We start from the raw sequence: 13,448 nt of genomic DNA on the forward strand, positions 1-13,448 counted from the left end.
AACATAAACATCATAAACAGACCTTCATAAACATCAAAGGTCTATCAAGAAGTTTCTCACAAATGCCACACAAAAGTATTCTGATGGGTCCCAAGAGTAATCAGAAAGTTTTATTTCTAATACTGCTATACTCTACTTAATAGTTTTCTGTTTTGAACTTGGTTAATACTAAGAATGTCTACATTTTAACCTATAAGTGAAATGATATATGGTTTCATTAAACTACTTATTGAAAGCTGAAAGAAAACTATATTTTAAATTGTTTAGTCACACCATTCAATTTGATATTTGTAAAACTTCAGGTACTTTTCCCCCTCCATCTTTCACATGTTGAAGAAATAATTTCACAATTTGAAATCAAAGTCAACACTGCAGTGAGGAGAGCTTTTCTACTTTATTACAAAGAGAAGAAGCCTTTATGTGGTCAGAAAATACAAGATTGATCTTTTTTTCTCTTCCTATGAAACGCTGCTGTTCAAACAGCCAGAGTGAATTGTCTCAGTTCACTTCTTTAAGTCCCATCACATTCACTTGGGTATGGATGTCCTCGGCTGCTGAAAATCTGGCCCTTTAGTGCACAGGGCGACAAAGTCCCCTGACCAGCAGTTCCAGAATGTCCCATTTTCATATATTGCATCCATGCACACCTCCTAAAAATGAGGTACAGCAGGGCAAACATTTTCCAAAATAGATGTCATATATATAATATATACACATTCGTACATACATACCTTTATTCATGTGATGTCCAAAAATTTAAAAAAAATGTACACATTTATTACAAAATCGTAACAAAGACTGGACAGTGTTTTGCTCATTCTGGAAAGATGAAGCTCAGTAATAACACAACCCTGGAAACCATCCAGAGATTGTGGCAATATCTTTCTCCTAGGACAGTCAGATATTCTTGCATTAAGGTTGGCGAAACTGCCTTTCAAAAACAGGAGGGGAAGTAAAACAAGGGAAGCAGACCTTGCTCATCTTTCCAAATGAAATACGAGAAGGATCTTCACATAAAAATGCACAAACATTTGTTATTTTATTACCAATAGTGCTACAATGAACAATGCAAATTTTGTGGTCTAATTCTGTTGAGTCTTTTGTGGATTTTCTTTTTTACATTTTATAAACTGAAGGTAAACCTCTGTCAGTGTATTTGCTTGTCTTTATAGACCCAAGTCTGTCTGCTGGCAAAAAAGAAAATACATGAAAAAATCCAGACCCTGCTCAAACTAGAGAAAAACAAATTACAAATTTAGTTGTTGGGCAGCACATAATTAGTAAGGCAGGATCTCAAATGGTGACCCTTTGTATAAGCCAATTGCCAGATCCTCAAGGAATTAAAACCAGGGTGCCTGAGCCACATCAGTTCTGCAGTTATGTTGAGTATTGTGCTGAGACAGCCATACCCCAAGAAAAGGGAAGTCTTTTTTTTTTTTTTTTTTTTTTAGAAGGCTTGCTGAGCAGGGTTGTAGTTGAAGGTGGATGGCAGGTGAGGCCGTTCTTCTAACTTGTCATATTCCAGATGGAACTCCTATAAAACCAAATTTAAGAATTTAGATGATTTCTTCTCCCTTTGTTCTTGAAGTTTTGTCAAAATGTATATTACTACATAAACAAAATAAATGCATCTATGAGAATGATCACAAACAGATATATCAGCTCTTTTTTCCCCTTAAGTAAAATATAGCTTAAATAAAAATAATATGGTGTAGTTTCTATCTGATAAATACAAAATAAGAGACTTGCTGGAGAAGTCTCCGAGACTTCTCATGAGTATTTTATGGAACAAATTCTATGCATTTTTTGCAAAAAATAAAAACTTAATGGGGCAATTACTGTAATGGAAACCAGGGAAAATTATAGAATATTTAAAAGTAAAGCTTCCTTCAATGAACTATAAAACCTAAAAATTTATTTTTTCATGAAAAAAGCTGAGAAATAATTTTCCAATATGTCTTATCAAAAAATATGAAGTTCTTCTAACCTCTTTAAAATTTCAGGAAAACAATGAAGTTAACACTCACACATCTTCAGATTTCTCATTTCACAAATGCCCCCCAAAACCCTGAAAAAAATGCAACTGCCATCCAAAACTATACAGTGGTGGATGTAGGCACATCTGACAGCAAACTGCACAGTCCATTTCAATTAAATTTTCAAAATACTACATTAACTTCATGAATTTTATAATTTAAGAATTTTGAAGCCATTTTTTCATACTTCCCCAAGATCAAAAAACAGATATAGAATATAATTTTGTATATTAAAAGACATACCTTTGCAAAGCCAAAGAGCAAGAGGTTCTAGATTAAAATCACTAATTCTACAACCTGACTTTAATTAGCACAAACTCTCTCAACCAATCCCATTTAAAAAATTATGGCCCTGACTGGCGTAGCTCAGTGGATTGAGCGCAGGCTGTGAACCAAAGCATCGCAGGTTCGATTCCCAGTCAGGGCACATGCCTGGGTTGCAGGCCACGGTCCCCAGCAACTGCACATTGATGTTTCTCTCGCTCTCTCTTTCTCCCTCCCTTCCCTCTCTAAAAAAAAAGTTATGAACCCTTAATATGTATCAAAGAAAGCCAATTAAGTAACGTTAATGCTATGGGGTCACCATATTTTACCTCATCTATTTTGTTCTGAAATGATTCCATAATGAATGTTTCCATTATTAAATTAAGGGGAAATTTCACAAATAAATTAAAATGAAAACCTAGGACATGATTAAATTTTGAAATACCAAACCAAGTATTTAAAATTCAAGGATGTTACATGAACAATTACAGAAATAGCAGGTATAACTTACTGAAAGCCTATTATTTGTCAAAACTAGAGAGATGCAGGTGATTTTATTCTAACTTATGATAACACTGTTGGTGTCATTACCTTCATTCCACACCTGAGGAAAATGGGGCTCAAAAGTAACTAACTCAGTTCATACAGTGAGTATCAGGTCTAGGGCTACAATCTAGACCCATGTAACACCAAAGCCTGTGACTTTTCTAGTACAACACATTATTTTTAATATTTTTAGCCTACGATCCAAACTATAATCACTTTATATTACACCCTCTTAACCAGAAAAAATGTGAAAAAAATTCAGTCCACCAATAAATGTTTATAAAGAAGATGTCTGTGATGACTTTAATCTAAAAAGGTGTTATTTTACAGGGTTGGTTGAGTAATTAAAGCAGTGATTATTTGCTTATCAGTAAAAACTAGCAAATGCCAGAATCACCATTATCATCATCACCACAGCTCTCCCCAATGTATTGTGTAAACACCACTCTCTTCCTACCTGTCCAGGCTTTGTAATTGTCCAGTTAGGGAAGAAAGTATCTTGTATCTATCATTCTTTAGAAATGAAAATTAGCATTTCAGTTCTAAATTAAGTGTAGTTATAGGATAAAGTCTATTTGTAACTGTGACAAATCATAACATTCAATCTACTCCCTAAGGTATAAAAATTAAAATTTTGTTCAATTATCCTGTCCTTGTCATTGTATATCGGTGAACTACAATCTATTACTAGAATTTAAACTAGAGTAACTTCATCAATGAACATATATTTCCCTATGTGTTAAAAGAAAGAGATCAGTTTAAACCCAAGAAACATAAATATTTTTGTATGATAATTAAGAAACTCTCAAAGACCTCATATAAAAGATTTAGAAATTAAATAGGTCAAATTTTGTCTCCCATTTTAAAAATGTTTTTTTCTATGTACTTTTATTCTTAAAATACATAAAGCTTACAATACATTGGTATCTCTTTGTTCCCTAACTTTGATTGTTGATTACATCTTTTACATGTTTGTTATATGTATATACACAACACGTATGTAGTACCGTTGTATAAATTATAATCTGTAGGTGCAAGAAGGGTGTCTTGTTTTATATACCATTACCTACTGTCTAGAATAGTGCCAAGCCCCTAGCAGGTGTGTAATTAATGGCTGATGAATTAATAAACACAAGTTTTCTTTAATGCTCTTAGAAACAGAACACTTAATTTTTGAAGTATTCCAAGATAAGGTGTTAGAAGACCTATGTATATATTTGCTTCAACGAAAAAAAGAAAAAAAATGTTTACTAATGTTATAGACAGAGGAAGGGAAAGAAAGAAACATCAGTGTGAGAGAGAAGCATCAAGTGGTTGTCTTCCATATGCACCCTAACCAGGAACTGAACCTGCAACCTAGGTATATGCCCTGACTGGTAATGGAACCCCCAAAATAAATATTTTGGCTTACGGGACAACGCTCCAACCAATTGAACCACGCTTGTCAAAGCTGGAAAAAAGATTTTTGGATTACAATTTAATGATTTAAAACAGTAGAAAGAATTCTACATACTTTTAAAAAATAACTTTCAAAGTCTTAGTTTTTCTATTAATATAATTAGGTTACATATTCTCAAAAGGTTACTATGAAGCAGAATTGGAATACATGCACTTGACTCAGGTGATCAAGTAAAACTATTATTACTGATCAAAACTTCACAGAGAAACAAATTATGGGAATGTTTTCTCAAATCCTCAAAACGCCAGCCTTTTCTTAATTATGATCAATCCTCATTAAACTTTAGAAGGTATCACTATCTTAAATGCAGTTATTAAAGCACTAAAGTATACCAGTGAAGTCACTGGGGGGGGAACCACCTTTATATCAGGATATGAAATGATAAAAAATCCCAAGCATTAAAAATTCTATTCAGTATTGGACCTAAAAGGTAAAGTCAGGCAGAAAGAATACTTAAATTTGTAAGTCTCTAGTTTGAGAAAGCTATTGATAATTGGGAAGGCTCCACCACCTAAAAATTCTCCATGGATGAAATTATTTAAAAATTTTACTCATTAACAGTATATACACTATCAGCCCTGGCCAGGAAGCTCAGTTGGTCGGAGCATTGTTCTGATATGGCCAACTAATTTGTATAAAGGTTTCCAGGTAATTCTGATGTGAGCTAAAATTTGAGAACCGCTGACCTGACCTAACATCAATCAATTACAATTTCTCCATCTTTGCAAAAATAATAAGCTGTAACAACAATAATGATTAGAAACAGCAGCAACAAACTACAATTACTCTCATGTATCAAATACCCAAATTTGCCAAGCACTGTACCTAGTGTAAGTGTGTTTGTGTGTAATCTCATTTAAATTTCATGACAATACAGAAGCAAGTATTTCAATTTAAAAGATAAGGAAGCTTGCACAAGGTGAAAGTATAAATAGTAGAAACAGGAGTTAAATTCAAACCCATGACACAGAAAGACTATGGCTTTCTATTAAACTATATTTCTTTTTATTTAATATTTTATTTATAATACTTTTAGAGAGAGGAGATAGAGAAGGAGAGAAATATGGATCGGTGGCCTCTCAGGAACCCCTAACTGGGGACCTCGCCCACAACCCAGGCATGTGCCCTGACTGGGAATCGAACCAGCGACCCTTTGGTTGGCAGACCGGTGCTCAATCCACTGAGCCACACCAGTCAGGGCCTATGAAACTATATTTCTTAAAGAACAGGTAACACACAGGATGTCTCACGTAGTATTTGTAATGAACAGAATTATTTCTACTTAACTAAATGGTTAGGACATGGACCTACCTTTTGAAATCAAGATACGCATAATAGATTTGTTGAAATAACTCAAATACAGTGTACAGTGCTAAGTGGACTTGGTCTGAGATATAATGACATCTACCATTGAGAAATGCCCAAAAATAATAATGGAAAAAAAAAATTTTCTATTTCTTTTTAAATTTTATATGAAATCTTACAAACTTTTCTGTGATGAATATCTGTGATAAGCATTTTATATTGTTTTTAAAAATGTTTTACCTTTTTTATCAGTTTAGTAAAGAGGAAAAAAAGCCCAAAACCAACAACTAAAAAATCATCCAATGAACTGTTGAGAAATATTTTTCTTCTGTTTCAAAACTCAAGCATCTTTTCTTCAATGAGTGCAAGTGTTTTAAAAAGCCTATTATCTGTAAACACACAATATACAAGATGATGTATTACAGAATTATACCCCTAAAACCTATAAAATTTTATTAACCAATATCACCCCAATAAATTCAATAAAAAAGTAATATATTCATTTACAAAATGTAAAAATAAAAATAAACAAAATTTAAAAATAGTCTGTATCTGTTTATATACTGATTTTAGGAAAATCTCATACTTGCTTAACTGAAAGTAATAATGTAAGAATACATGTCTGGGATTGAACATGGGTATCTTTATTTTACAACTGAGTAGAAACAAAAATATTTGAAATGTTACCAAAGAAATTGAAAAATCAGAAAATTTCTTTCCAACTCAATCATTTTTCTGAGGGTAAGATGAACTGTTTCTGCATACTCTCCTAGAGTTAAATCAAGCCAAGGAGGTAGAGACAAAAGACTGAGCAAATATATGGCACATTATTTGAATGAATGCATTGGTACATAAAGAGATAAAAGAGGTCACTTCTTTTTAAAATCTAGATTTACACATTTACACATTTGCACATGGAAAAAAATATACCTTAGCTACTTTCCTCCAGTTAAGACAGTCGAAGAAGTAGTAAGTTCCCCTCTCATACGTATTGGTTTTCATTGTTGGCTCCATGCCTGGTGCCCTGGTAATCCATACTCGTTCTTCTTTGTGGTATCTCCAATCACGGTTAAAACTTCAAGTTTTAGGAGAAAAAGACAAATTAATTTTTTCCTGCGCCTTCATTTTATAAAACTTTTCTCAGAAAATAATTACACATAAAACACATGGATATAAATGCTTCTTCATCCTGACTTGTTATTAAATACAACCCTAGTGAAATACAGGAAAATAATTTCTTAATTTGTCCAAAACCCACTTTAATTAATACACACACCTTTACTTAAGAAATTTTTTATGTAAACAGAACAAGATCTTAAAAGCTCTATGAGAGATGATGTGGTAAAAATGTAGGGACCAAATAAAGGTACACTGTGTTCCAGAAACTTCACTCCTTTCTTGTTCTTCTTAATCAATAGAAATTGAGATATCTATTAAAACAAACAAAACCCAACTATTCACATTACTTTGTATTGAACTAAATACAATGTCTATTTTAATTAACTATTTAAATCACATAAAACCTCTGTGTAAACAAATACCTTCCTACCAATACTATGAGGTAATTTTTAGATTATATAAATAAGGTATGAAACAAAACTGCCAGTGATGGATGGATGGATGAATGAATAAATTTATTATAAATAAATTTAAAAGAATAGGTAGCAATTACTATCTTACAAAATTGTGAAAAGAACATGAGAAAAAACAAATTCTCAATTGAAAAATAAAAAACAATTTATCATGAACATAGAGAATTTAAATATTTGAATATCTGATTCAAGGCCAGTTGTAGAAATGGTAATAAGGAATACTATAAAAATACTTAAATATGTAGAAAGTTCTCCTAATCATAACACCAGAAATTTTTAGCAACTCACTCTATAGTAAACACAGTTAGCAGAATAGTCTATTGGTAATAAAGTATGTTACCAATTGGACATATGAAAAATGACACAAAATTTTTATTCTTAGGACATCAGGAAAAAACATATCCGATGGATCAACTTCTAAACACTAATTTAAATTGGCCAGCAGGATCCAGAGAACAAATATGGACTTATATATGCAGTGAACTGCCCATATCATATAATAATTAAATGATGAAATCGCTATCATTAGCATATGTAGTTCCACGAGGAACAAGATAAGCCATAATTATGAATCATGTCTTACACTTGACATATTTATAAAAATTAGATTCACCAAATCCATGATTCAACTTCATTCTGGTCTTCTTACAAACTTAGGGTTAAATTTAAAATTCTTCTTTTATGTATATGGTGATTATGAAACCATGGTTATCTAAGATTTCAATCTAAATTAACTTAATTTTACTAATGTAAAAATAAACAACTTAAATTTCTTGATAAATATTTCCACTTTAAAAATAAAAGACGAAAACTATAGCCATCATCGTTTTTTAAAAGAAAGCAGCTTTCAGAATAAACAAGATCCACTACAGTACAAAAGTGTTTAAAAAGTCTTTGAACATACAGCTCTACTGCAGCTAAAAGTTGTAATACATCTCCTCCATTCATGTAATAGAGATAGAAGAGAAGGTCTTCTCCGTATCGGCCAAGTTTTATTGCAGCCAGCTGGAAAAGAGAAATAAATTATTCTGAAATGTAAAACAAGTCTGAAAGTCCTAACATACAATTGCTACCACTAAAGTAAAAATAGAAAGAGAAACAAAAACTTTGTAGCAGGTAACTGTTATTACATGATTACATAAATAATTATAATTCTAAAGGGGAATTTCATTATTTAAGGTAATTTTATCATTTAAATGACTAAAGTTATTTAACCATTTTTTCTGGTATATCTATTTTATGTGATAATAGGAAAAAAAGCTAAATAAAAGCTTTCAAGCAAGTTCAAATGCAGAACATCTTACTTGAGATATTTATTACCCAATATGAGAGTGATAGTGAAACACTGTGCTCAGAGATGCAGGACTTACACTCAAGGCCCAGTTCCATCACTTACTAATATACCATGTCTAAGTTATTTATGCCTCTAAACTTCAATTATAAGGGTTACTGAGAATGAAAATGAAATTAAATTAGTGACTGTAAGTGAACACACCTTGTAATGTCTGATACATAGAAGACTTACAGGAAAGCTTACTGACTCTATATCTGACAGTGATTTACAAATCAGTTGGTTATATAGTTTTTAGCAAATCATTTATGTTAATAAGTACAAAAATCATGAAGAGATTGCTCTTTGTTTAAATGAATGACTAAAAATGACCACTTTACATGTCCCTCCACAAAGTAGAAGCATGATAATTACTTATCAAATTATACAGCATAAGTGAGTTCAATAGTCTCAAATTCTCACATTAATATATTAAATACATTAAATTCTCACCAAAATGTAAATATTTCTATCTCCCTGTATCTAAATGTTTATTTAACTGTTCCATATTCTCTGAATATAATTTTTCTCTCCATTCATACTATCCCCATTCAGGTAGCAGTATTAAATGTGTCCAATCCTCTTAAATTAGTATTTCTTAAACCGGCATTAGAAATGGTTCTGGAACATGCCCTATAATGGAAGTGGCAGCAAATCACATGACCCAAAAATAAAAGGTTGGCTCTATCTCATACTTATCTTTCACCTATTCAAGTTAAGACATGTTGAGAAAAAGATCTTTAATTAGCTGATCCACAACATCAACATCGATTTGACTACACAACTACATGGTACAAATGCAGAACATTGCAGTTAGACATTTATACACATATGATAACACAAATATTTAATTTTAATAAATTAAATCCTTTCACAAGGCCAAAATCTAGATAGCATTTCTAACAAAAACATGATCTTACTTATATTCCCTAAAGTAAGTGTTTACTACTTTATTTCTTTGATTAGAAAAAAATGAAGATTAAAGCTTCAATCTGTTAAGTTACTTTATAACTAAAATTTTAGATATTCAAAAAAGAAAAAGAATACAGAAGAAAGCCAAAGGTCATAAACAGTTTCTAAATATTATAACACATGGTTCCATTAAAAACACTGTATCTGTAATGTTTGTAAAGAAAAATCTTTCATTTATTAAGTTTTCCAAGTTAGTTTATTCCCATCAAACTGTGGTTATGGTTGTACCCTGTTATTAATAACTGTAAGAAATATTTTAACAATCCTAACATTGTTTTCTTTTAAAAATATTTAGAAAATATAGACCAGAATCTCATCAAAACATTGAGAATACTAACAAATATAGAAATAAAATTGTTATATATAACTGAATAAACTTACAAAAGCACACCCCTGAGACCACTGCTAATTATTTCAAAATATTATGCTGTCTAAACTGAAAAACAGCACCTGAAAAATAAATTCATGCTGACTGAGTAGAATAATAAACTACACTCACCTTATCCCTAATGTGAATGTTCGTTAAGTACTCAGATGGAACATGGAAGTCTAGATAATAAAATAAAAAAAGCCTTATTAACTGATTCTCAGTTACAAATATATTTTTAAAAGGTCTGAACACAAATATAGTCTCCTACCTATGTCTTGAGGTCGACAAGGTGAAGATGCCCAGGGTGACGCAAATTTGGGGTAGAGATTTCTGAATAAAGGGGGGGGAAAAAAAACACTCTGAAGTCCAGGGTAGAAAAAAGATTTCTAATTTGAGTTCAGGAAATCAGGAAAAACAATAACTTCAAAAACAGTAACTTTTTACTTGTAATTTCCTTTCTTGGGTTTACTATAACTTACATACACAGCAAACTAAACCCAAGTTTTATACAATATATACAAGGGAGGGCAAAAGTAGGATTACAGTTGTACTGTGACATTCTTTTCAATTAATAAAGCTATTATAGTAACAATAACCTTCATGTCTTTTTCCATACGGAGAACTGTAAACTTACTTTTGTCCACCCCTATATCTATGGGTACCTATAAATCTCTATATCTATGCACCAATTTCATTAATACTTTGCCCCCAAGTAAAATTACTTTCCCATGTATATGGCCAGAAAAAATTAGTACTTATTAAAAGCAAAAGTTCAAATTCATCAAATATTTGCTGAGTGCTTATTATATGCCTGGAACCATTATAGGTACTTGGGATACATCAGTGAACAAAGTAAAGATCACTGACAAAATCAAACTTATTTTCTGGTTCAGGACAGTGGATTGGTGGAGGCAGACAAAAACAATTTGCATAATAAATAATATTCCACTCTAGAGGAGGGGTAGGGAGGGGAGATTAGTCGTGTAATTAAATAGGGTAGTCAGGTTAGGTCTCAAAAGGTCAGATTTGACAAAAATTTAAAGAATGTAAGGTAATTAATTAACTATATTGTTTATCTAGCAAAGACTAATCTAACCTAAGCAAATGCTGGAGTCACCAAAGCAGTGATATGACTGACATGTCTGAGGTATGGCAAGAAGGCAGGTGAAGCTGGGATAGATTGAACAAAGGAAGAAGCTGTTGGAGAAGGACACAAATCAGGCCTGTAAAGATTTTGGGGTTTTAATCATAATGAAACTAAACCCTCACTGGGTATTAAGCAGAAGGTTAACTTAATCAAAAACAAATTGTCCTGGCTGCTATAGGAAGAAGAAAGGAACACAGGGAGAATGAGAGATACCTAATGACTGGCTAACAGAGTGAGTATTCCAAGCAAGAGAGGACGGTGATTCAAACCAGGGTGCTAGCAGTTAAAAGCAGTTAAAAGTAGTGAGAAGCAATGCAGCAAAGATTCCACAATGTTATATGTTGCTGATAGGACAAAAAGGGTAAGTTCCTAGAATTGATCACTGAATTTAATAACATAGTGGTCATTTGATGACCTTAACAAGAGTAGTTTTAGTGTACTGGGGACAAAATACCAACTGAAAAGGTTTTAGCAGAGAATAGAAAAAGACAAATGGGATTTACAGAGATGGCGCTTCTAAATTTTGTTTCAAAGGGAAATAAAAAAATGGAGGGAGCATTAGTCAGATCAAGAAAAAGTATCAAGAAAAGTAACATGAAAGAAGTAACAGCATATTTATATGCTGATAGAAATAATCCAACAAAGCACAAAAAATTCTGAGGGAATTGATCAATTACAATGTGTGGAAAATAAGAGTAAAGGGGATATAGATGGTAGTAAATAGTTAAGATTTGGTGAGAGGACCATGCTGACATTCTCTTCTGATTACTTCTATCTTTCTTAAGAAAGTAAAAAGAAAAAAGAAAAAACAAGGTCATCATCTGAGAGTAAGGACAAGGGACAAGGTATCAGGGTTTGAATAGGTGAGTATAGAATAGGAGAGAAAAAAGAATGAAAAAAGTAGGCATGCCAGTTATGATAATGGTTGGCAGAATTCAGGTCCTACTTTTGAGGTTTCTGGCCATAAATTTAAAGTGTAACCAGGCAGTGAAATTGTGTGTTTTTCTTTAGCCAGGCTCAGTAGCAAAAGTCAAAAAATAGAATAGGCAGAGATATAATCAGGGTTGTAGATTTTGCCATGGAAGTATGACAAAGCAGGAGAGGGCCAAAGCAGTCAAGGGTTTATGCAGATGAGCAGTGTGACTGACCACAGAATTTAACTGGATAAGAAGTTAGTTCATTGCAGGGAAAGAGAGAAAGGGATATTGAGGAACAATAAAAACATAAAAGAATGAATTCAAAGTCCCAATAAAGTCAAATGATTACAGGAGCCAGTGCTAGAGGAAGAGAGATAGAAAACAGAAAGCAGTATTGGAGCACAGACGTAAAATTACAGAGAAACTAGTCACTAGTAATGGCAAAGTCAAAAGGATGACTAAAGAGGGGAGTAAATGAGGTATAGTAGAGGGTAAGATTTCTGGAGTAGAAAAATTCAAGGAGCCGAGATTTCAGGATTTGGAAGGATCATATATGTATTGAAACTCCCAAGTTATAAGCGGAATAATATTGTAAAGTGACCGTGATACACCTTACAAAAACCCAAGAATCAGTAGATAACAGCAATAATCAGTGGCAGCTGGTGATACAATTTGATGACATGAAATTAAAAACTGAAAGTCTGTAAGGAGGTTTTATGTATAAATGTGAAAGGAAAGAAAAACAACTTACTCAGGAGAGTTCAGATTGAGGCCTAATGTTGTTAAGTCACTTCCTAATGCAAGATGTACCATTCCTGGATCTGTCTCTGCTGCCCTGATAAATGTTAACAGGCCAATCATTCCAAATTGGTCCGTTACCATCCCTTGAGGAATGTTAGTAACCCGACCTGGATAAGAAGAACATAGGCATTTTTATTTTCGATGAAAAAGTAAAGAAAATAAATTCTATAATATCATTGGCATATTTTATGGAGTCCCACCATCAGGTAACACCTGGATCCCTTTTTTCTGCTGGTTATTATTTTGTGTTGTTGAACTTTTATCTCCAGGGAATTTGGGTCCATCTGTACTTGAAGTTGTCTTGCCAGATGTATTCAAGTTCTAACATAAAAAAAAAAAAGCAAACATAACATTAAAATTTGCTAAGTGTAAACATTTCAAATTCACGTATTAGTACCTTTCTATTCATTCTTTACTATGCTAAAATTGGTAGTAAATTATTACCTTTTTTTCAAGTTCTACGTGATATTTTTTTATTTCTACAATTGTCCCATGGTATAGAAATAAATCCTGTGTTATATATATTTGAACATTTAAAGGGCAAGGAATTTATGGGGAAATATCCTTATTTATCTCACAGATTTTCAGTCACAGATAATATATTAACCATCTCTGGACTTTATGTTTTCAGATACACTTGAAATTGTAACTCTTCAATACTTTCATTTAGAAGTGAAACTAAATACCTAAAATATAACCATGAAAATCT

The 13,448-nt window shown here is 32.3% G+C and overlaps 1 protein-coding gene across 2 annotated transcripts in view; it reads right to left on the minus strand.

Annotated features, from left to right (window-relative positions):
• Nucleotides 1-375: 375 nt before the first annotated feature.
• CNOT2 (CCR4-NOT transcription complex subunit 2) overlaps nucleotides 376-13,448 on the minus strand; it is a 107,401-nt gene continuing 94,328 nt past the window's right edge. For both annotated transcript variants that reach the window (XM_045829954.1, XM_045829955.1), the window contains exons 10-16: nucleotides 12,940-13,060; nucleotides 12,690-12,846; nucleotides 10,143-10,204; nucleotides 10,004-10,053; nucleotides 8,107-8,207; nucleotides 6,541-6,685; nucleotides 376-1,534 (exon numbers count right to left, since the gene is read on the minus strand). In XM_045829954.1, the coding sequence (XP_045685910.1) occupies nucleotides 1,448-1,534; nucleotides 6,541-6,685; nucleotides 8,107-8,207; nucleotides 10,004-10,053; nucleotides 10,143-10,204; nucleotides 12,690-12,846; nucleotides 12,940-13,060 (723 nt within the window). In that variant the 3' untranslated portion in view covers nucleotides 376-1,447. The remainder of the gene's footprint in view (nucleotides 1,535-6,540; nucleotides 6,686-8,106; nucleotides 8,208-10,003; nucleotides 10,054-10,142; nucleotides 10,205-12,689; nucleotides 12,847-12,939; nucleotides 13,061-13,448) is intronic.

Source organism: Phyllostomus hastatus, unplaced genomic scaffold (assembly GCF_019186645.2).
Source record: "Phyllostomus hastatus isolate PE091 unplaced genomic scaffold, TTU_PhHast_1.1 phas_scaffold_93, whole genome shotgun sequence".
Classification (NCBI taxonomy): domain Eukaryota; kingdom Metazoa; phylum Chordata; class Mammalia; order Chiroptera; family Phyllostomidae; genus Phyllostomus; species Phyllostomus hastatus.